At 36.2% G+C, this 25,211-nt stretch overlaps 1 protein-coding gene across 3 annotated transcripts in view; it reads right to left on the bottom strand.

The window, feature by feature from the left end:
• Positions 1 to 25,211, bottom strand: part of ASCC3 (activating signal cointegrator 1 complex subunit 3) — a 373,754-nt gene that overhangs the window by 178,154 nt on the left and 170,389 nt on the right. For all 3 annotated transcript variants that reach the window (XM_069077160.1, XM_069077161.1, XM_069077162.1), the window contains exons 15-17: positions 11,164 to 11,355; positions 10,649 to 10,873; positions 2,391 to 2,510 (exon numbers count right to left, since the gene is read on the bottom strand). In XM_069077160.1, coding sequence (XP_068933261.1) covers positions 2,391 to 2,510; positions 10,649 to 10,873; positions 11,164 to 11,355 — 537 coding nt within the window. The remainder of the gene's footprint in view (positions 1 to 2,390; positions 2,511 to 10,648; positions 10,874 to 11,163; positions 11,356 to 25,211) is intronic.

Genomic DNA, 25,211 nt, shown 5'->3' with positions numbered 1-25,211 from the left:
TTTGTGAAATAGGAAACATATTAGATCCTAGAGGTAATGTGGAACCACTATACATCACTGAATATGTGTGTGTGTATACGTGCATGTGCGTGTGTGTCTGCATGTGAAGGGAGGAGAAGGGAAAAGGGTAGGCAAATGGTCACTTCAGTAGCCAACTATCTAGTCCAGGGTTGAGGAGGGCCTGAATTAGGGTTATGGCTGTATGAGTGGAAAAAATGGAACATGGGAAGACATGGATTGGGTAAGTGTAGTAAATCTAAGGGAAACTTTGAGGATGACATAGGTTGTGGGCCTGGATGAGTGAGAGAATGGTGGTGCCTTTAAATGTAATAGTTAGGATTGAAAAAGGCAAAGAATTTGAAAGAATTACGAATATTAATTTGGACATGTTAAATCTGAAATGCCTATAGGACATCCAGTTTGAGATGTTCAAAAAGTAACTGATAATATAGGTGACAGAACAGAGCTGGATACAAAGATCTGGTAGTCCTCTGCCTAGATGTAATAACTGAACCCTTGGGACCTGATCATATTGCCAAGTGTGATAGTGTAGAAGGAAAAGAGAGGGATGTTAGATTGTAAGCTCCTTGAAGGCAGGGACTGTCTCTACTTTTCTTTGTATACTTACTACTTAACACAGAAACTGATGCAAAGGAGGCATTTAATAAATGTTTAGTGACTGACTGACTGATCCAGGACAGTCTTGGGGGACATCTATGGTTTGCAGAGAAGACATGAAAAACCAGTAAAGGCACTTAGCACCCACCCAGAAACACCTGGCCGTGTAACCTTGAGCAAGTTACTTAACCCCAATTGCTTAGGGGCGGCCAGGTGGCTCAGTGAGTAAGAGTACCGGCTCCAGTGTTGGGATGACCTGGAGATCGAATCCGGGCTCAGACACTCAGCACCACACCCAGAAATAACTGGCTGTGTAACCTTGAGCAAGTTACTTAACCCCGATAGCTTAAAAAAAAAAAACCAGTAAAGGAGACAAAGAAGAAGTTGGATAGAAAAGAGAACCAAGAGAGAGCAGTGTTATGAAATCCTAGAGTTGAGGGAGTATCTAGAAGGAAAAGGCAATTAACAATGTCAACTGCTGCAGAAGAATCAGGAAAGACCAGGATTGAGAAATGGCTATTATATTTAGCAATAAAGATATCACTGGTAACTTTAAGTAAGGTAAACAGCAGAATATATTAGAAAGATCACTAGACTTAGAATTATAAAACAGAGATTTGCATCCTGTCTCTTGCTCTGTGATCATGGTCATTACTCCCTCCCTGAGCCTCAATTTATATATAATTTGAGGAGGGATGAATAAACCTTTAGGACATTCTACCTAATGTCTATAAAATGAGAGACCCATTTGAAACTTGATATAAGTTTCAAACAATGAATGGTGATATCAACACCACCAATAATAATTTTAAATTATAGGAAATCTACTGGATCTAGCTTGCAGTCTGATTTTTTCTCATTAGTACCTCAATTTTGTCATCTACAAATTTACCTCATGGGAATGTTGCAAAGAACAATGACTGGAAAAATGACAGCAGAGTTTATTTGTATATATAAAAATATACCTAGCAAAAGAGCATATGTACCTAGAAAAGTTTTTAAAATGCTTTTAGAGAAAATTAGATGAATTATATTCAATGCATTCCCAGTGTCAGCAAAGTTGGGTCTTAGTCATCAATGGCTAGTTAATGACTATAAAACATTCTTTATTAGAAAGAAACTTGATTTTTAATCTATAATTAGGGAATATTTAAAATTATGGCTCTAAAGAAAAGACAAACTTTCTTATTCACCATAAGTCATATAAATATGAACCACAAAAAGATGATTCACGTTCTGTGTTCATATCCAACCATATAATAAGTAACCACACAACACATTAAAAACCCCCAACAAATCTTGATCTCAATTCTAAAACTCTTAGAAAATGAAAGCTCATTACTTGCTATTTCTTAATTATGGATTGTGTGCTAAGAATAGACTTGAGAAGAATATATAATATGTAGCATAAATCTATTATTTTCAAAGTTTTGCCAGGTTTTCTATTTTGATACTTCAGAAATTGAAATTCTATTAAGGTACTAGAAAAACATAATAAAATTTTAAATTGTGGAAATAAGAACAGGTAACTTGCTGATCATTAATAAATGTATTTAGCAGTATTGTTGGGTAAAAGTTTTGAGAGAGAATATGACCACAGATAGTAAAATTGATTTTCCTTTCTACTTTTGATTAAAGATGAAAAATCTTTCCTTCTTCTAGGCACATAGCTGTTGTCAGATGAAGCGGCAATAGCAAATATTTATCCTCATATCATGAATAGATTACAGAACCAAAAAGCAAATCTGATTTTTTTTAAATGCATTTTATACCTGATAGGCTTTGTGACTGATGCCATATACTAATGGATTTGCTCTCATCCGTACATAAAGATAAGTGTAACTTATCCACTTCACCGCTTCTTCCACATTAGTAACTGTTCCCAGAGCAATCTGAAAGACCAAATATGACAAAAATTAAACATGTTATAAGCATAAAATCAAGAAGATTTATTCATAAGCAAGGGGTTTAAATTGATCTATACTTTAAAAGAAAGTAAATAATTTATAAGCGTTTCTCTTAATACTTAAAAGAAACTCCATCTCAGTTTGAAAATGCAATAATGAGCATGCTGTTTTCAAAATGAAAAAGTGGTGACTATGGAGTCCAAGAACTTGGGTCCCAGTAACAATTCTGCCATTTCTTCATTATATGACCAAGAACAAGTCACTTAATGGATAGCACTGCAGTTTCCTTATCTATTAAATGAGGGTATAGGACTAGATGGCCTATTGTATGCCTTTCAACTCTTAATATTTGACTTTATATTTGGTTAACAATGTTTTTCAAATAGAGAATATAAGGACATTTTTATCATTCATTATTAAAATATGTTCTACTCGAAAATGAATTAAAAATATAAAAGGTTTGAAACCTGTAAGTGAATTAACTTCACTGTAACAACTTCTTTAAGTTTAGGCTTCTTTACTGTATCCATATATACAGTCATCACAGATAATACCTCTATTTCCCTTTTTGAGACTCACATACACATCACCTTTTACATTATATAAAAGCTTTATGAAAGAAACTGAGCAAAATACACTGAAGCTGTAACAATTTCTCTAGATAATATTTCATTAATATGGTCATATAAAAGTTTTCATTGGAATATTTTTCTTCATTTTATTTATAATGTCTCCAAATTATATTGGAATAATGGAAATGTTATTTATTCTTTAGTTTTTATAGCTGTGTGTAATTTTTATTAGAAAAAATATTCATTTCAAACAAATCAATTTTAAATTTCATGTTTTATTTTTAATTATTAGTCTGAAGTAAAATCTAGTTTCTGATTTAGTATATCAGTTTTAAATCAATGATTTGAACTTTATATATGTTTTTTGTAATTCATAAAAACCTTTTCTGACCTGGATCTGTGATTTCATGAATGCAGACAAATTCTCCCTACCAATTCTGATCATTAACTGTTTTGTAAGTTAGTCTTAAAGTGTTGCCTGGAGGTTGACTTGAACTAGGTCTTCTTGATTCCAAGGCCATCTCTCAATCTACTATGTCATAATGCTGCTTAATAAAAATAATTTTATGAAAAATAATAACATTAAAAAGTAACTTGGATAAATTTGAGCTTACCAATTCTGACAGATCCAAAATAAGTAGAAATGTATTTTTAGACAATACAGAAGTCTTAGGAAATGAAAAAAAAATTATACCAACAAAATGATGATAGGAACAGCACATAAAGACAACAGATGTACAAATAATTACTTTTCCTTTAATTGAGGTTTTTCATTTAATTTTTTTTAAAATGTACCAACACAATGTATATAATGTTATTGTTCAATAATTTTACCCTCACAACAACAAAAAATAGTCTATCAAACTCCCAAACATTTTGTGACTATTCACCGATATTTACAATGCATTTTTCCAAATATCCAAAAGAATGCATCTCTAAAATGGTCAATACTAATGAAAAAAATTACAGTTAAAACAAAGTTCACATTCCAGTGTCTCAATCTTTTAACATCTCTAATTGCTAACATAGAATCACAAAAGTAAAAGTAAAATCAGTACCATTATTTAACTATATTAATAAAGGAGTTATATAATGACATAAGTGTATTTATTAAAATACTTTTACTACTATTCACCAGTAAAAGAGATTAAGAGAAATGGCAGGAAGAATAAAAGAAAACACATTACACACACACACACACACACACACATACACACACATACATACACACATTCTCTCTCTCTCTCTCTCTGTCTCATCTACTGTAAAAAATAATGTAATTTCAAAACCACAAGTAGGAACACTCATTTGCATCAAACTTGACAAAAGGGAAGGATAATTTATAATTTTATTCTCTTAAGGATTTCCTTGTGGTAAGGGGGTATTAAATCCTAGAATGGGTTACAACAAGGGAAACTACAATTTCACTCCCTAGAGATCTTAAATAATAGGACAGACATTCATTTATCTGTATTGCTTTAAGGAAAGTCAGTTTGAAGGTAAGGTTAAAGACCAGATGCTTTCTTAAGTTCTTTTCCAAACTTGTAATTGAAAACTGTAAAATGCTTTCTTATCATGGAATACATTAAGCCATTTAAAAATAATAAACCACTCTGAAATTAGATAATTTTATGAACAAAAAAATTACCATGCTCTTAAGTATCAACGGGAAAAAATCAAGAATTAAAAAAAAGCAATAATGATAAAAGAACAGAGGGAATAGACTACACAGTTAGCAGAGATATGCAAAAGAAGACTTCTGGATATTTACAATAAAAAAAATACATCTACCCAACGATAAAATTATTGCAGTGCATTTTTAGATAACAATCTTTGATCGCCACCTAGCGACAAAAATCAGTAATTACTTCTACATGGTTGCTGTAGGTAGTAGCTACTTAAGTGCACTTGTCTGATGCAATAGAAATTATTTTACGATACCTTCCTCTAATCAAATTTAGCACCAAGATACTTTGTTACATTGTTAAACAAAGTAGGATAAGCAATTGATCTTATATAAAAAGCAAATATGTTATACTTTATAGCATATTTAAAATTAAAATGCAGTGAAAGAAAATTCGTTTTAAATTTTTAAAAAAGACATCATAAATTTATCTAGTACTCTTCAGTCTACTATAAAAATTACCCCCAGATTTCTAGATTTTTAATCTTTAAAAAGCTGAGTAATATACAGAGTCAAAAATTGCCAAAAGTGATTAGACTAGTAAAAAATAATTTTAAAAAAATTTCCCCTCTCGTGGGTTCAGTTCTTGAAAATACATCTGCTAACACAGTGAGGCAGATTTTCTTCATTAAAAATTAGGCAAGAGTAAGGTAGAACTTAATGCTGCCTACAAATTGGGTCTTATTACTATATATATCCAAAGGACTCGAAGAAGTTTGTCTGTCTTTTTATTCTTTTATTACACAGTCCTGGATATTCCCATCAAAAACTAGTCAAGTTGCTAACCATCCATCCCACTTAATAGTGTCCTCTAGCCCCCTAGTTGAGACAGCTCGGATTAAATTTGCTTTCTCTAGATCAGCTCTATTAAACATATGCAATATTTTTCTAATAGTCTTTTTTCCTGGTTTTTAGGAATGTGAAATCACAATGCCTAAAAGTGACATTAATATTAAAGGCTAAGGAGATCTAATGTCAGAGATTTTTATAATAATTTTTATTTAAAATGTTATTTCCAATCCTCTAATTTCTTGTTATTTGGCCTCTGGTTTTATGATTATTTCTCAAGTACTCAATGAGTATTAAGAGTATAAAAATCCTAAAAAATAGGGATCACATCTTTGTGTACATAGAGTACACTAAATATTAAGCAATGATGATTTTCCCCCTGAAGACTGTGTTGACCAAACAACTTTATTTGATTATATTGTAGTTAAATTAAATGCTTTATTTGAAACTTTGTTAATAGTTTTGTTTTCAAATAAATATTAAATTTTTAGACATTGTGTTATGTATTCTTTTTGATTTGAGAAATGTATTTATTGAATCTGTCTTTACCTAAACCCTGAAAATATATAAATATAATAAAGGATGATGACAATATTATAGGTGATTTTTCACAATTATTTTTCTTTCTAAGCATTTGAATTTTGTTACTTTGTGCATCATAAATTCCAAATTCTTTTAAGTATAATCAAATTTGCTTTAGAATTTAAGAAAATCTGAAAAATACAATTACATAATATGCTAATATATTTGTTCTTACTCGATGAATACAAATTCAAGAAATACAAAGAATCCTGCATCAAAGTCTCAATTTATTTATTTCCTGCAATTAATGTCCAGGGGTATCATGTGTATGTTTAAGTTGTATCTTGATGGTCTCTGAGGTCACTTTCAACTCTATAACTATGATTCTGGATTATGCAGCTTTTGGCTCTAAGGATCTTTGGTAATATGCTATAGTTTACTATGCCCATGCAGCTTCCTGTTGTATTTTGGGTCATTTGTAATTTGATTCTACTAAAACCACACACAAAATCCTATTAATAATAATATACAGTGATCTGAAAGGTCATTTTCCTGATAGTTATTTTTTTAAATCAAAGATGACATGAATAAATCATTTTCCACATAGCTTTTTTTTATAGTCATCTAAATTTGGGATTTGTTAAGCTCTTCTTGTTCTGGCAACCTTTTGGATAGGTGTAATAATAATATACACAATTTGTTCCCATTCTTTTAATATTTTTCCCTCATTAAAATCTCAAAAATTAATCTCTGTGCTGTATCTTAAAAACCATATTTCTTCTGTGTCACTAACTTGTGTTACATACTTGGTCAGGCCAGGCACATTTCCTCACTTTTTTTTCTTATGAGCCATTTCCCTATAGAACCATATAGGAATTGAAGCATTAAAAGTCTAATCATGATGGCTCTTTTGCTACTGATGATGACAGAAGATTACTACAGAAATGCTGAAAAACACCTTCTACTTGATTTCCATTTGGTGTGTCCTTTACAATTTTAGTCAGTCATTTCAGTCAGAAAACAAGCAATTATTAAGTACTTATTATGTTATAGATATGGTGCTAACCTCTGAAGGATTTTTTTTTTAAAGGCAAAAATGTCTTCCCTTAAAGAGCTCAGTTCCTAATAGGGAAGACAACATAAAAGCAACTGTGTACATATTTCATAAATATCTTGCAAATTGGAAGTAATCTCAGAGGGCCAGTACTAACATAAAGGAAGATCTGGTAAATTTTGCAGAAGGAAGCCAGCAAAGTCAAGAGGTATAGGGAGAACATTTCAGGGACAAGGAACAGTGTATGAACAGAGTAAGTAGAAGGGAGTTAGGTGTAAGAAGATTGAAAAGGCTGGAGGGGGCCAGATTATGAAAGGCTTTAAAAAGGCATTTTATATTTGATCGTAGAAGTAATAAGAAAATCACTACAATTTATGGGGAGAAAGAGAGAGAGAGAGAGAGAGAGACAGAGAGAGAGACAGAGAGAGAGACAGAGAGAGAGAGAGACAGAGACAGAGAGAGACAGAGAGACAGAGACAGAGAGAGACAGAGACAGAGGGAGACAGAGAGAGAGAGAGAGAGAGAGAGAGAGAGAGAGAGAGAGAGAGAGAGAGAGAGAGAGAGAGAGAGAGAGAGAGAGAGAGAGAGAGAGAGAGAGAGAAAGAGAGAGAGAGAGAGAGAGAGAGAGAGAATGTGTCTGTGTACTTGTGTTTGCGCATGTGTGGTGAGAGAGTGCTTTTTTAGAGGGACACTCTAACTCTCCTTCATCTCCCACTAGGCTGCACTCCTTTTGACTTCCTTATATTTTTTCACTATGGTCACAGGAAAATCATCACCACTGAGAAATCTCATCATCTTGCAAGATCCAATCAGCCCTGGTACTCACACCTCATCAGTACCCTCTTTTCTTACTGGAGGGCAGAGCCATGAGCTCCAAAACCTCCATTTAAGGAGTCCCAGGTCACTTATCTATTTATTTCTGACCTGGATAGAGTACCTGAACATGTCTCTGTGACATCCCAGGAGCACCGTTTTATAAGGATCCAGACCTAGTCAGTCTGTGGCCTTTGCCTTCATCCCTGGGTCTTCCCAGGGAGCCTAGGATTTTAGGCTGACAGGTTGTGGCCTCTCCCTTGACCCCTGTACCAGACTGGATTCATTCTTCCGTCTTCTGGCTTCTTTCTTTGCCATACGGCCTTCTCCAATGCTCTGCAGACCATTTTCAGACCAGACCCACTTCTATTTGTCAGCTTCTGATTCCTGTGCCTCACCCAGGTAGCAGCTTCACTTGTTCTTTCCTATTGTGAGGGGAGCCTTCTAAGCCTCAAGCGACTTTATGTCACCACCTGTCACAAGGGTGAACACCATGGGAGGGCCCTAAACAGTCTTATCTCCTCTGTCCCTCAATGGACTTTGGTCCAGACACTGATAATCTATCTGATTTCATTCCTCAATGATTAAGCATATGTCTGCAGTCTCATCCCCCTCCTACCCCAGTGATTCTGAACCTCTTTTGCTTTTCCCTCTGCTTTCTCCCTTACTTCCACCCTCCTCAATCCAACTCCTATTATATCTTACCCCTCCAGGTGCTACTCCACTTCTACCCATGCCTTCCTCTGTGCTCTCAAATGCTTGTGTGGTCTTTGGCCAACACCTTTCATTTTACAAGATTATGTATTTTCCAGCTGAAGTCATTTCTGTGCTTGGTTGGCTTCAGTGACTTTTAGTGTTCTGTGGTTGCAAATCTTGAAATGCCTCAACCTCTTAAGAATTCAACTTGAAGGCAACCCAAAGGGCAATGGACAATCATATAGAGGATATAAACATAATGAAAAATATTTCCAATCAAGTACAAGATCTTCATTGAGCAAGACATATGAAAGGAAAGCTACAAAAATAACAGGTTTCTCTGATTTACAAAGAAAGGCAGGAGGAAGATCTAGAAAAATTCTATTCAAAATAAATAAAAATAATTAAAAATACATGGGAGTTAACCTAGCAAGATTCTATTAGAATTTAAAACCTCAAAACGCTTTTTTTTAAAATTGACTCAAAATATTAAAGATTTTCTGTTGAGGGCAAATTTCTGCCAATACACCAAAAATGACGATGATACCTAAACACAAGGGAAGGGGTCATTTGATCTAGAAATAAAAATGACAACTAATGTTAGGGGAAACCAGAAAGCAAACTTGGCATAAAACTGATTTAGGCTAGCCTGTCATACCATATTCCAGAAGAATCCCCAAAAGATATATGACTTAAATGTAAACAGTCACATGATTATAAAAGTAAGAAGAGTAATAATAAAGAACAGGAATATGAACTATTCACAACAGGGAAGAATTAGTAACCAAACAAGGTACAAAGCAGATCCCAAAAGATTAAAATAAAAAAGATTAATATAAAGATTAAAATAAATATTAATTAAATCAAGAAGCATTTGCATGAAGAAATATAAGAGTAGAATGTGTTATATTGGGAGAAATTTTTTTTTAACATATAGTTCTAATGAAAGTTTGATACTTCCAAAATAAAGAAGGACTATTATCCTACGGTCTTTATCTTCAAAATGGATTTTTTGCTTCTGGATAATGAAAAAGAGAGAAGTAAAATACCACTATTTCTACCAACTAGGAAGGTGAGGATTTTCATCAGAGAGACGGTATAGATTAATGTAAAACGCCAAGGAACTGGAATTATGAGATACTGGTTTCAGCCCAGACTTTGCTTCTTGCTAGAGGTATAACTGTAGATATGTCACTTAACCTGCAGGAATCTCAGTTTATTTTTCTGTAAACTGGGATTAACAACTTGCACTATTTACCTCATAGAGTTTTTGTGAAGAAACACTTAAAACATTATATAAATGTGAACTATTGTTATTCTGTTGTTCCTGAAAAAAGTTACTATCTGAAACCCAATAAAATAAAAAAACAAAACAAAACAGCTATAATGAAGAAGATGAAATAGACTGGATATTGAACATGATATGTGGTATCTCTTTTAAAAAATATATTGAAAATAAAACTATTAGTTGACAAGAAACAGAATAAACAGCCTCACTAATTTATTTGACTGAATTTTGGCATACATTTAACAATTTTATAATGTAGAAATATTATGTTTCTTCCCAAACACTGATTTTTAGAAATCTTTTTATGTGAATATTCATGCTAAACTCTGGAATTTATCCTTCATACTAAATGGGAGAATATGGAGAATGTTTAGTGAAAGCCAAAGAAGATGGAGACAGAAAGATGTTTAGAAATCCTACACTGTCAGTCTATTTATTTGTAATTTATAGTATTGTTATTTACCAGCTGTATACTATGATATTTAAATCTGGATTAGACATTCTGTAGATTACATGAGAGGTTTTCATACTGCTTTTCTATACAATAATATTCACAGTTCCAACAAAATATGCCAATTTTGAAAAAGCCTGACTAGATGAACATTGTTTTTCTGTTTGTTTTGTCCGACTTCTTCCCAAGAGTGTCTAGGTCTTTCAGCAACCGACTGTTTCTAAGATTACTAGTTATCATTAATCAGATCTTACCTCTGCATTCAGATTATCTGCAAGGCTTTCCAAAAATTGGCTTTCAATTGGATTCTGTTGAGTAAGCAAGGTCAGGTAATGGCTGAGTTTATCATGAGTTGTTATGATTATGCCTTCCCCAAATTTATCAAATTGTGGCCTTCCAGCTCGACCAAATATCTGCATGACATCTAAAATTCCAAGGTCAACAAAGGAACCTCTTTTTGCAGCATATATTTGTGTTCCCTGGATAAAGATAAAGTTAACAAGAATTAACATAAACACATACAAACATAATCCGGATGAGATGAATGCAGAAATTAGGCAAATATGGTAAGATTTCAAAAGTGTACTTTACCTAATCCTATCATAATCGATGATATAGTTAAATTTTTATAATACATACTATATTCTCAATGGAGAAAACCATTTAAAGTCAATCAGACCACCTAAAACACAATCTTTTCCAATGTGAATAGTTTCATAGGTTTGTTTTAAAACAGATACATAAACGTATGAGAAGGATAACCTCTTACCTTAATGATAACAGCATGAGCAGGGAGATTGACACCCCATGCTAATGTAGCTGTACAAACTAGAACTTTGATATGTCCATGAGAAAACAAATTTTCAACCAAACTTCTGTCCTGTCGAAGCATTCCAGCATGATGAATACTAAAGCCATCTGGAAACATTTCTCGCAACTGCTTATTTCTTGACTTTTGCACCTGCAGTAGGTAAAAAAAAATGTTTGCATCATTTAGTGTCACTTTTGAATGTTACATTTCTTCCCACTAAAAGTCTCTCACAATTTAGTGTCACTTTTTCAAATTATAATCAACTCTAGACTAATAAAGCTAATGATGGTTTTATAAAACTGGTTAGCCTATAAAAAAAACTTCTTGACTGTGCCAACCGGAAAGTCTTAGAGATAGAGTTAAATGAGATAGGCAAGGAGCTGAAAATACAGTCTACAATAAAGAATTCTTAGGATTTCGATGTTTGTATTCCATAACTGACACCAGAGAAAAGACAAATACAATTTTCCTGAACTTACAAATTAGAGAAACACCCACCAAAAACCCAGCAAAATAAAAATTAATATGTGACAATGAAATATGTAAACAATACTTCAAAAGAAAAAAGCAAGGCTATGAAAGGGAAAGTAATTATGATTAGGTGACCCCTATAAGCTGCAAGAAAGATAGCTAAATGGTAAATATGAAGCTCGCTGGGCAAGTGTGAGGGACAGCCATGGAATGTCTGAATAACAGGGAAATAAGTGGTACCTGAAGAGAAAGAGCTGACTGTACAGGCAAAATTTCATTATAATGAGCTTCATAGGGCAGCCATATATGCCTTTTAGTTGAATTTTGCTGTAATGCATGTATTGCTAGAAATCATACTCCTAGTCTTCAGGCGGTGGAGGCAAAGGAGAGCTGATTCCCAACCTCCCTGTAGTGAGACAATAAGTGAAAAGAAGCCTGAACCCAGTAGGGAAGAAGAGATGAGTCATGTGCTCCAATCATCTCTGTTATTCTAAGTTCTTTTATCTGAGCTCCTAGTGTTTCTTCTGGGAGTCAATTAAAAAAAAAATTCTAGTAATTTAAGAACACAAATGTGAAGCTAGTATTTATTAATTACCTATTATGTGCTAGGAACTAAGTTAAGCACTGAAGGCACAAAGAAAGGCAAAATAAAACAGTCCTTGCTCTCAAGGAGCTCACAGTCTAATGGGGAAGACAACATGCTAACAGCTATGTAAAAACTATTTCTATTTCTTTTCTCTCCATATATACATATATAAATACCAAATACTTAAGATAAATTAGAGATAATTTTAGAGGGAAGGCACAGAAAACTGGGAAAGGTAGTTAGGTAGCATGTGGATAGAGTGCTGGGCCCGGAGTCAGGAAGACCTGAGTTCAAATTTGTCTTCAGACACATATTAGCTGTGTGATATTGGACAAGTCATTTAGCCTCTGTTTACCTCAGTTTCCCCAATTGTAAAATGAGGATAATAATAGCATCTATCTCCCGATGAAATAATAGTTGTAAAGCACTTAGCACAGTGCCTGGCCATTAGGTACTATATAAATGCTATCATCCTCTTCCTCACCTTAAAAGGTAGAACTTTAGCTGGGACTGGAAGGGGGCCATTGAAGCCAAAAAGTAGAGATGACAGGAAAAGTTTTTCTAGTCATGGGGAACAGCCAGGAAAAACACTTGGAGTCAGGAAATAAAGGGTTTTTGTTTGTTTGTTTGTTTGTTTTGTGCAAGGATCAGCAAGGAGACCAGTGTTACTGGATCACGAAATACATGGATGGAGGGGACAAAGCTGTAAGAATACTGGAAGGTAGAAGGGGAGCCAAGTTATAAAGAGCTTTAAAAGGCAAAGAGAGGCTTTTATTTTGGATTCTTGAGTTAAGAGGAAGCCACTGGATTCACTGAAAGGAGGTTGTGACATAGTCAGAACTGTGCTTTAGGAAGACAGAATGAAATGGGAAAACACTTTAGGCCAATAGACCAATCAGAGAGTTACTGCAATAGTCTCTGTGTGAAGTGATAAGGGCCTGCACGATGGTGTCAGTATTGGACAAGAGAAGGGGAGTATATCAGATGCTGCAAAAGCAGTATCAACAGGATTTATCAACTCATTGGATAGGGTGATGAGAGAGAGAGTGAAAAGTTAAAGATGACACAAGTTGTGAGCCTGGGAAACTGGGAAGATGATGGCATCCTCAACAGGAAAAGAACAATTAGAAAAAAGGAGAGGGTTTGAGGGAAAAAAATAGTGAGCTGTTTTGGACAAAATGAGCTTAAAATGTCTGCAGGACATCCGGTTCAAGATGTTTAAAGGCAGCTGGAGACAAGAAGCTGGAGTTTGATAAAGAGGCTGGAGCTGGATACTTAGACAGGAGCTGATTAGAATACGAAGTGGGTATTAGAGAGGGAGAAGGGGCCCAGGAAGAGTTTGAGGGACACTTCCAGTTAGCAAGCATGACCTGGCTGAAGTTCTACTAAAGAAGACTGAGAAAGAGCAGTCAGAAGGAAAACTGGAGAGAGCAATGTTAAAAAGAAGCTTAGGAAGGAGAGAGTATCAAGAAGAGATTGACCAACTGTGCCAAAGGCTGCAGAGGGCTCAAGAAGAATTGCAAAAAGGCCATTAGCTCTGGCAATCAAAAGATCAATAGTAACTTCGCAGACAGCAATTTCAAATGAGTGATGAAGATGAAAGCCTGACTGCAGAGAAATTTAAGAAGAAAATGAGAAGTAAAGAAGTGAAGGCAATGAACTCAAGTTGTTTAGATATGAAAGGAAGAATTATCATACTGGTATATGGTAGTGAGGATGGATAGATCAGGTAGAAGTTTGGGTGGGGCTTTTTTTGAGGATGTCTTAATATGTATGAGATGAAGATGTGCATTTAGATTTGAAAACTGCTACTTGACAGAACATCAAAGTCCATGAACAAGGTCGGCTTTGGCTTAATTCACCTTAGCTTTCTTCTTTCCTTCTCTAATGTAGTGCAAACTGGTTATCTTCCTTAGGGATTTGGTACACTGATAGAAACCAAATATAGGCACTATATATGCCTATTAAAAGTAGAGAATTTGTTTTAAACAGATAATAAAAGTACCGTTAGTACTAGTTATCAACTAGACCTTAGTCCTACTGCCGTAGTAGTCCATCTAAGATATTTAATCTATAACAAGGTTTTTCCACTGAGATGGAATTTATAGGTATTGAAAGAATCATCTGAAAAGTTATCAATCCCTTTTCCAAACTGCCAAGTATAAAGGCTCTTTTGGAACACATTATAGTTATTCTAGATAAACAAAGAAATATCTGTCAAAATATTATAATCTGTGAGGCTATAATGAAAAAAAAACTTCTATAATTTTTAACCTAGTATATGAATGTAACATAAATAATTTATTTATTTATTTATTTATTTACTTTTTAAGCAATCGGGGTTAAGTAACTTGCTCAAGGTTATTTATTTTTTAAACCTTTTATTTTCCTCATCTGTGAAACCAGAGCAAATCAGGCACTACTCATTTCATACAGTTGTTGTGGACAAGTTCTAATATAGTTTTTACAGGGAAATTTGATTTAGACACTCAAATCCCAAATTATCCCATTCCCCACTCAAAGAAATGCCTATATTTCCACACTTCATTCTGTATTTTAAAACTGCCAGTTATTTCTGGGTGTCGTGCTGAGTATCTGAGCCCAGATTTGATCCCTAGGTCACCCCGACACTGGAGCCGGTGCTCTTACTCGCTGAGCCACCTGGCCACCCCTAACATAATTTAAATAAAATACCATGTTTTGGTATTCTTTTATTTCCACAGGAAAAAATAAAGGGATTCACACAAATTGAATTTTGTCCAGATTCATGTGTATATGTAAGGAATGGTAGATTGAACAGGTGAGAGAACAAAAGTCAAGGGGATCTAGAAGGATGGAAAAAAAATAAGCTAGCTCTCTGTCCTGTTCCTCTCTCACTGCAAATTATCTAGTCAATTTGAAATAAAATTTGAATAAGAGCCACAAAATTGTTTAAATATCCTAAAAGTATTCTTAGTAGAAAAGCAGAGTTTCTAGATCTACAAATTAAATTAGATAAGGACTCAATGAAAATCTAGTAGAAAATTGTTCTGATTAGAAATATCTTACAAACGCAATTAGAAATATTGATCTGTTATGAAATAAAAAAAATGAGAAAGCAAGGTTTATTTTGCAAATAGATAAGGAATTATTTACAAATATGAAAAACTTGTTACAAATTTCCCTGTAAAAACTATATTAGAACTTCAGCTTTTTAAATTTTTATTTTTTAAAGCTCTATTATTTCATTATAGGCAAGTCTTTCTACCAATGAAAATCAGCAACTGCTGACCAATAAAGAGTATTAAAGAATTGCTTGTTGGTACCAAGAGGCTTTTTTGGTCTCTCCCCTGACTTTTAGAGTTTTCCCTTTAACTCAACACTTTAAATTTATTATATGGATCTTATATACACAATATGTAAAATCTTATCTACTATAACTATCAACGCATTTATGTAATGAGTGTGTTTCAAAACATTTCAACATAATTTATGTAGCTCTTTTGTCCACAACAACTGTATGAAATGAGTAGTGCCTGATTTGCTCTGGTTTCACAGATGAGGAAAATAAAAGGTTTAAGTAATCTGCCCAGGGTCACAAGGGTTTTAAGAGCTGAAGCCAGGATTTGATCTTAGCACACTTTCCATTAGGAAGGCAGTGTGCTAAAGAGTAGAAAAACTGCTTAAATTAGAATTGGGAGCACCTGGGTTCAAATCCTGCCTCCAAAGTTCACTTGGTGTGGGACCACAGGCTCTCCAGTTCATACTGCTGAGCCTGTCATCATCTGTAAAACAGGAATAATAATCATACCCACTATAGGGAATTGTTGTGAGAATAAAAAAAAACCCCACCATAAAATAAATGTTAACTATTATTACAGGGATGCCATATTACTTATTGCAATATAATAAAGACCAAAATCTAGTATTACCAACTTTCATTTTATGTAATATTATGCTACAGAAATACCTTTAAGTAAATTGAAACCATAAACTTAATTTCATTCTATAGTGCCATGCATTATTATATCAGCCTTCACTAAAACTCTAAGGAGAAAGCTACAGGATGTATATACTACCAAGAAAGCTAGAAAGGTTTTAAATATAGGCTGAGTAAATAACTGGACTTCTACTGTCCAAAAGAGAATGACTAAATTTTGAAAGCTTCATTACCAGTAGGCCTAGAGGGACCTGAATTCTTTGGCCACAATTCTTGAAAGCTGTTTGCTAAGTTATAGTAAAGCAAAGGTTTTAAATAATGGCTCTGGTGATAGGACTTCCATCTGTCCTGATTCTAGAGAAACTTGTCACTAGATGGAAAGTCAACAAGCAGGAGCACTAGAGCAAGCCTGAACCTATGATAGCCAACTTTAAAATTTTCAGTGTGACCATCTAAACCTCAGAATTCAGTAAACACTACAAAACAGGGCTTGATTCATTGATTTGTTGAGTGTCTAAACTTAAGAAAATGATGGAGAAACTGTTAATAATACAGATTAAACCTAAAACTGTTTCCTACCCCAAGAAACAAACACCTATCACAAGAGGCTTTTGTTTTTGATTTTTGGGAGGGTGAGGGGAGGGAAGAGGATGGGGCAAAGCAATATACTAAAAAATTAAGACAAAGGAAAATTCTGATCTATGTTTAGTGGCTGCTGGACAGTGATCAGATGAATCAGAGAAAAGAGAGCCAAAATATCAGATGAGAGTGGAGCAAATCTAATGAACTGAAATTTAATAGAAATAGATGTAAAATGTTAAACATTAATTTTTTAAAAATCAGTTTTAAAATACAGAATGAAGTGTGGAAATATAGGCATTTCTTTGAGTGGGGAATGGGATAATTTGGGATTTGCAGAGACCTAGCAAGCTCAAAATGAGTCAATAGTGTAACACAGAAGCTTTAAACATTAATGCTATCCTAGACTAAATTGAGAGGGGAAGGAGAGGGAAGAGAAGTAAGAAGGGAGAGGGAGAGAGGCGAAAAGAGGTAGGGAGAGAGAAGAGGGGGGAAGAGGAGAGGTAGGGGATGCTTATATTTAGAGTTAGAAGCAATCTTCTTAGCATCCTTAGTAGTTACCAGTTCAACCTACTCTCTTCACTGAGGAGGAAACTGAGAGGTAACGTGCCTAGGGTCACACAGCTAATAACGTCTGAGGTAGGATTTGAACCTAGAGTCTTTCTGACTTCCAGCAGGATGCTCTAACCACTACACTTTGGGTTGCAGTGAAAATTAATATCACAATGAAGGTTGGATTTGGCATCAACAGAGGATCTTGACTCTTGGCCTATGGTGTAAATTGTTACTAAGAATTTACAAACATGAAAGGCATATCTGGCATGCTCATCAAATCTGAAGATGATACAAAACTGGAATGGACAAATGACATGTATGGCAGAATAAGTATCCAAAAATATTTTCCCTTGTCATTTAAAAATAATTATGTTGATATTATTAGTTTTGTCATTACTTTCATTCCCAACTCTATCACTCCCCACTCTACTATAAACTCAAAGTCAACCTCCATAATAAAGAAAAAATACTGAGTGGAGTCAAGATGGTGGAGTAGAAGCACAGCACAAGCTTCCACATTCCCCAAATATTGTAAAAAGGGGACCCTGAACAAACTTTGGAGCTGCAGAACCCACAAAATGACACAGAGAAGTTAACCTCCCACTGAGGAGAGCCCAGGCTGGCAGGAATCGGCCATCGCAGTGCTCTGGGAGCCGAGCCCAGGCCCCCATGAGCTGGAGGTTGTAGCCCCAGGGCAGGCCTGACCAGCAACCGGCCTGAGGGACTCCAGATCAGCAGCAGCTGTGGCTATCTCCAGAATTATCAACACATAGATGTGAAGGACAAAGTGAGAAGTCAGTGCAGTCTGGACTTTGGGACCCAGTAAGTGGGGGTGCTTTGGCTTTTGTCCCTGGGGCAAGAAGCTGCTGAGACATCTGCACAGCTAGCCAGCTCCAGGTGGCAGCTTCAGCTCCTGGCCTGCAGAGTGTAGGGGGACCAAGCAACCAGTCAGAGGGGGAATCGCTCTTGCTTTAACCTGCTTGGATCTGGATTGCAGTCTAGGGTGGAGGTCTGTGATAGTAATGGAATGTATCCCCCTGTATTGGCTTGGTTTTCAAATTGATTGTGTTAAAACCCAGAGCTTGTTAATCCCGCTTGTCGGATGACTTGTTGATGTGAAAAGAGAGACACAAACTGGGAGGAGCTGGTGACTTAGATTTGGAGAGACACAAGAGAGAGGCAGAAGAACTTTTTGGAAGCAGCACCCTCATGGAGGCAGAGAGACACTGAGAGGATTGCTGAGGGCCACTTTGAATTGCCCTGGACCTTTGAGACCTGCCCCTGGAGCTGCCAAGGATGGAGGAGACATGGCTGTTTTGCTGATACTTTGTCTGCCTGTTTTGATGTTGTTTTGCCAGATTTGTCCACTGGTGAAGGACAGTCCTGTTGTTGAAGAAGTCCTGGAACCTAGCTGTTGGCTAAGAGCTCCTGAGACTGTCCTGCAGACAGAGAGTGAATTCTGTCCAGTGGTGAAGGACAGTGCTGTTGTTGCAGGGGTCTGGGAACCTTTCTGTTGGTTCAGAGCTATTGAGACTATCCTGCAGACAGAGAGTGAATACTGTCCACTGGTGAAGGACAGTGCTGTTGTTGCAGGGGTCTGGGAACCTTTCTGTTGGTTCAGAGCTACTGAGACTGTCCTGCAGACAGAGAGTGAATACTGTCCACTGGTGAAGGACAGTGTTGTTGTTGCAGGGGTCTGGGAACCTTTCTGTTGGTTCAGAAGCCCTGAAGAAGGATTTTCTTGTTGTATGTTTACAGAAATTCTGGGAGAGGGCTTTGCTAATGTTTTCAGGGGTCCTAGGACTGTTCTGCAGACAGAGGATGAATTAATGAAGAGACTGGCAATGTATCTTGTGGCGTTGCTAAGCCTTGTCTCCCCAGGAACAGAGATTGCTGAGAACTTGCCTCCTGTCAAGATGAAGAAAAGACCTCCATTTGGGTATTAAGTGCTGTGCTTAAACTTGATGTAACTCTGGGGTAGATTCAATTGTGATCCAAGGGTGGGGAACTTTTGACCTTTTTGTGTTCTATGGTTGAACAAATGAATGTACTTTACTTAATGATTGGAAACTAATCTCCATTTGAGAAGAGGGGCTTTGTGATGGACTAAATGAAGGTACAGCCTAGGGGTGGAGTAGTATTTAGAACAGGGACTCTGTAATTGATTGAATGAATGTAAGGTCCTGGGGTGGGGTAGTACTTGGAGATTATTTAATCACACTTAGTAAATGCTGCATTTTGAATGATGTCATATTTTGATCTTCTCTGTTTTTAATTTGTCACTGAATAAAATGGAGAGCACCTATGCTGGTATCTTGAACCTTGGGAAGTTGCCTTTCCTTGGCATTATATAACAAGGTCCTAGGGTGTGTGTCCAGCTTGCCAGAGCCTGTGGAGGCCTCAGAGAGGGCACCCATATAATACCTCTGGCAGCTTAGAAAACCCCAACTTTTGGGACAAAAGCTCCTCTGTCTGGTGGCAGGGTCCTACTGTGGCAAAAAGCCCAGGGGTGAAGTGAGTGAGGGGTGACAAGACCAGGCAAAGGAAACAAAGCAGACAGAAGATTCCAACATTAGACTCCCATTTTGGGGACAAAAAGGAGCAAAGCATGGAACAGGAGGAAGACAGTGAAGTCAGAAGTCCTGCACCAAAAGCTTCAAAGGAAAATACAAGCTTATAACAGGCCATAGAGGACCTTAAGAAGCAGATAAGAAAAGTGGAGGAAAAACTGGGAAGACAAATGAGAATGATGCAATAAAATTATGAAATGAGAGTCAATAGCCTGAGGAAAATAACACCTTAAAAAACAGACTTGATTGGCAAAAGAGGCTCAAAATTGCAATGAGGAGAAAAATGCCTTAAAAAGCCAAATTTGACAGATGGAAAAAGAATCTCAAAAGCACACTGAGGAGAATCATTCCTTCAGAATTAGATTGGAGCAAATGGAAGCTAATGACTTTATGAGAAATCAGGATGCTGTTAAACAGATCCAAACAAATGAAAGAATAGGAGGCAATGTGAAATATCTCATGGGAAAAAACACTGACCTGGAAAATAGGATTTAAATGATCTCCAGGTGAGATCATTTAAAAATTATTGGACTAACTGAAAGCCATGATCAAAGTGAGAACCCAGAAATCATCCTCCAGGAAGTTCTCAAAGAAAACTGCCCTGATGTTTTAGAACGAGAGGGCAAAATAGAGGTTGAAAGAATCCACCAATCACCTCCTGAAAAAGATACCAAAAAGAAAACTACTAGGAATATTATAGCCAGGTTCCAGAATTCCCAGATTAAGGAGAGAATATTACAAACAGCCAGGAGGAAACAATTTGAATATTGTGGAAACACAATCAGGATAACCCAGGATCTGGCAGCTTCTACACTGAGGTATCGAAGAGCTTGGAATATGATATTCTGGAGGTCAAAGGATCTGGGATTAAAACCAAGAATCACCTACCCAGCAAAACTGAGTATCATGTTTCAGGGGAAAATATGGTCATTCAGTGGAATAGAGGACTTTCAAGCATTCTTGATGAAAAAACCAGAGCTGAATAGAAAATTTGACATTCAGATACAAGAAGCAAGAGAAGCATGAGAAGGTAAACAGGGAAAATAAAACATAAGGAACTTATCAAAGTTGAACTATTAACATTTGTACAGGGAAAAACAATAATTGTAACTTATGAAACTTTGCTCAGCAGCTGAAGGGAATAGAAATATACATATGTCTATATATGAGGGTATATGGGCATATGAATACATATGTGAATATGTGTATATATGTTTACAGGTATACATAGAGGGCACAGGACCAATTTATCAGGAAGGGATGACACTTAAAAGGTGAAATTAAGAGGTGAGAGAGGAATATAATGAGAGGAGATGGGGAGAGACTGAATGCGGTAAACTATCTCATATAGAAGACACAAGGGAAAATAGTTACAATGGAGAGGAAGGATAGGAAGGCAAAAGGGAATGGGTCAACCTTATTCTCATTGAATTTGGCTTGGGGAGGGAATGAAATACACACTAAATAGGGCATCTCATCCTACATGAGAGTAGGGGGGAAGGGGATGAGAAGGGGAATGATGGAAGGGAGGGAAGGCTGGCAGGGAGGGAAGCTGGAAGCATCCACTTTTGAAAAGGGATGGGATCAAAGTAGAGAATAGAACAAGTGGGAGGTGGGATAGGAGGGAGGGAAACATAGTCAGTCTTGTACATTATATCTACTATGTTATTGTTTTGCATTAGCTACACATGTACAACCTATACTGAACTGCTTATCTTCCCAGTAAGGGTGGGTGACAAGGGAGGAAGAGAATGAATATGAAATTCAAAGTTTTAAAATCAAATGTTTAAATACACACACACACTATTATTAATACTATTTTACATGTAATTGGGAAATAAGATGTACAGGCACTGGGGCTTAGAGATCCACCATGCCCTACTGGAAAAGTCGAAAGGGGTATGGGAAAAGATATGGGAGAGAGCAGGTTGGATGAGGGGATATCCTGTGGGACTGCTATTTTGGGGAGGTGGGTAGGGGAAAAACAGGGAGAAAATTTGTAACTCCAAATATGGTGGAAATAAAAAAACTCACCAAACAACTCACTAACACTCTGGTACAGGTTCTCACAAGCTCATATCTAAACTATTCCAACAATCTAATGGTTTTAAAGCCTTTTATAACCTGGCCCCTTCCTGTCTTTCCAGTTCTCTTATACCTCACTACCTTTCCCTTTCCCATAAAATTTGTGATCCAGTAATGTTGGCCTCCTTGCTGGTCCTCACACAATACTCTCATCCCTGGATGCTGAGTCCTTTCCTTGGCTGTCACCCAGGCCTAGAACATCCTTCCTCCTCTCCATCTTCAGGCTTCCCTGGCCTCCTTCAAGTTCTAGCTACCTTCTTAATCTCAGTATCTCCCCTCTGAAGTTATCACCAATTTATCCTATAGTTCTTTTTACATAGCTGTTTGCTATGACCCAAGGGCTGTTCTGTTCTGTCTTTCTTTATATCCTCAGTGCTTCACATAGTGCCTGGCACCTATAAGTACTTAATAAAGGCTTGCTGATTTGACTAGACCAATACAATAACAGAGTCCAATAATATATGAACAACCCATAGTTCCCTACCTCTGCAAAAAAGGAAGAGAAGCACATTCTGCCATCTCTTCTTCAAAGACAAACTTGGACATGATAATTACATAGAATTTCAGTTTAATTTAAAATCTCATAAGTAGGTTCAAAATATCAACCTTGATCAACTGGTAGACTACTAACTGATTACTATGTATCACCACTGGGAATACACTACCTCCTTAACCTTGCCTCCTCCCCTGCCTTGAGTTGGCCCAGAACCTACCTGAATCTACCTGGGATGGGTGGGAAGAAAAAAGGCTACCACTGCGGGTAGGGAGGTGGGAATCCTACCGTTGTGTCTCCCACTTTGCCTTGGGTGTTTCACTGTTTACAGGGTTTGAATGAAATGGATGTTAGTCATTCCATTTCCTTCTGATGAGTTGGAGGCCCATTAGGCCTTACCATATACTGTCACTACTTCCTAAAGCTTCTCTAGGCCTTATCATAAGCCTTGTCTCTTCCCCAGCACTGCCATCTTAATTACTAAAGAACCTAAGGACCTCTGTGTCGTGCCATCCATCTCATCTTTGTACTCTTGCCTTGCTCTGCAGATGAATTTTTTTTTAATATTTTCTCCCTCAATTAGAGTAGGAGTTCCTTGAGAGTAAGGTGTAGTTTCTTTTCTTTTTATATCCTCAGTGATTAATAGTGCTTGGTACTGTACATGCTTGATAATGATCTTCATTCATTCATTCACTCATTTACCATGTTAGGTGCTGGGGAAACAAAGACAAAAGAAAACATTTCATGCCTGCAAGGGGCTTACTATCTAACTGGGGAAAGAAAACAGGTACAAATATAGGTATAAGAAGATAACTTGGTGGTGGGTAGATGTGGAGCACTAGTAGCTGGGGAAATGAGGAAAGGTTTCTATGTAGTAAGTGATTGAGCTGAGGCTTAAAGTAAAATAGGTGCTCTAAGAGACAAAAGGGACAGAACTTACCTTCTTTAGCAGGAGAAAGTTATACATTTAAGTACATATAAAACATACATTAAGTAAATACAAGCAAAATAGGGAGAGGAAAGATGCTAATAGTTAGCAGCATCAGAAGGATTTAATGGAGAAGGTGATACAAGAATTAAACTTTGAAGAAAAAGAAATGCTATAAGAGGTGGATATGAGGACTACATGCACTCCAGACATATGGCACTGCCAGGGCAAAGGGATATGGAGTGCCATGTGTGAGGGACAATTGTGGCCTGTCGAGCTGAATGAAGAGGGTATGAAGGGGATATGTATAATGTGTAATTACTTTGGGAAAGAGGAGTTTTTATTTGGTGTTTACTGAGTAAGGGAGTGACACAAACAAACCAATGCTTTAGTTGAATCACTATGGCAGTTGTATGAAGGATGGTTTGGAGTGGTGAGATACCTGAGGCAGGGAGACAAAATAGGAGGCTTATTGTAAGAAAACAGACAAGATATGATATAGGTTTAAACTAGACTGGTGGTTGCATTCATAAAGAGAAAGGTATGTTGTAGAGGCAGAAATGACAAGATTTGACAACTAAGTGTTTATGTGTAGTATATTAGTGAAGAGACTGAAGGGGAAAAAAAGAACAATACAAGAAAAACAAGAAAATTGTGAAAGTCAATCCATTAGAAGAGGAGATCCAGAATCTTAGGAAAGAAAACTCCTTGAAAATCAGAATTGGGCAAGGGGAAGCCAGCAAAGTAATGAGACCAAGAAATAATAAAACAAATTAAAAAGAGTGAAAAAAATGTGAAACATCTCATAAGGAAAAAAAAAAACTCATCTGGAGAACAGATCAAGAAGAAGAAACTAAGAATAATTGGTCTACTGAAAACTGTGATCAAGAAATAATTAAAGAGAATTGTCCTTAAGCACTAGAACAGTAGGGGAAAACAGGAACAGAAAAAAAAATTCACCGATCACCACCTGAAAGAGATCCTATAAGGAAAACCCACAGGAATATCGTAATTCAATCCTGAAACCTCCAGTTCAAGGATAAAATATTATGGAACAAGGAAAAAAAAATTTAAATATGGCAGTGCCACAATTAGAATCACACAAGACCTAGCAGTGGCAACACTAAAAAGACTGCAGGTCTTGGAATACTATATATTGAAGAGCTAAAGAACTGGGGTTGTGGCTGAAAACATATCTAGCAAAGCTAAGCATAATCCTGAATGAAAGACTTTCAGAATTTTGTTAAAAAATAAACAAACAACCTGAACTTAATAGAAGATTTGACATACAAGAGCCAAGAGAAATATAAGGTATATACCAAAGCCTAATTAAAAGGGACTCAATAATAAGGACAAACTGTTTGCTTTTTTTTAATAAGGAAATATAAAACATATGTCTAATATTGTTATTAGTAACTGTGTAGTTCCTAAGAAAGATTGAGGTAGACATGAGTATGATGTGATTTTTAAGAGTAAAAACATTTATGGATAGCTAAAAAGAGTAATTATCTTACACAAATGAGGTGCAAGAGGAAGAATCAACACAGAAGAATTAGATGAGGAGGGCTCGTAGTTCTGGGAACCTACTTTTATTGGGAATGAGTTCAAGAGGGAACCATACATACATACGCATATATAATATATACACACATACAAACATATACATATATATATGAGTATAAAAGTCTTCTAAATTCAGAAAAAAATAAAAGACTAATGGGAGAGAGGGGGGAGAGGATAAGGCAGGTGTCTTTAGAGGGGAGGATGAGGAAATAGGTTAAAGGGAGGTACAGAAGGGTGTTTAGATTAATGGGAATGGG

This window comes from Petaurus breviceps, unplaced genomic scaffold, assembly GCF_028583685.1.
Source record: "Petaurus breviceps papuanus isolate PSGF00001 unplaced genomic scaffold, PetGlider_PUasm1.0 90977, whole genome shotgun sequence".
NCBI classification, from domain to species: Eukaryota; Metazoa; Chordata; class Mammalia; order Diprotodontia; family Petauridae; genus Petaurus; species Petaurus breviceps.
Note: the sequence above shows the minus strand (reverse complement) of the source record. Positions and strands in the feature narration are given on the sequence as shown.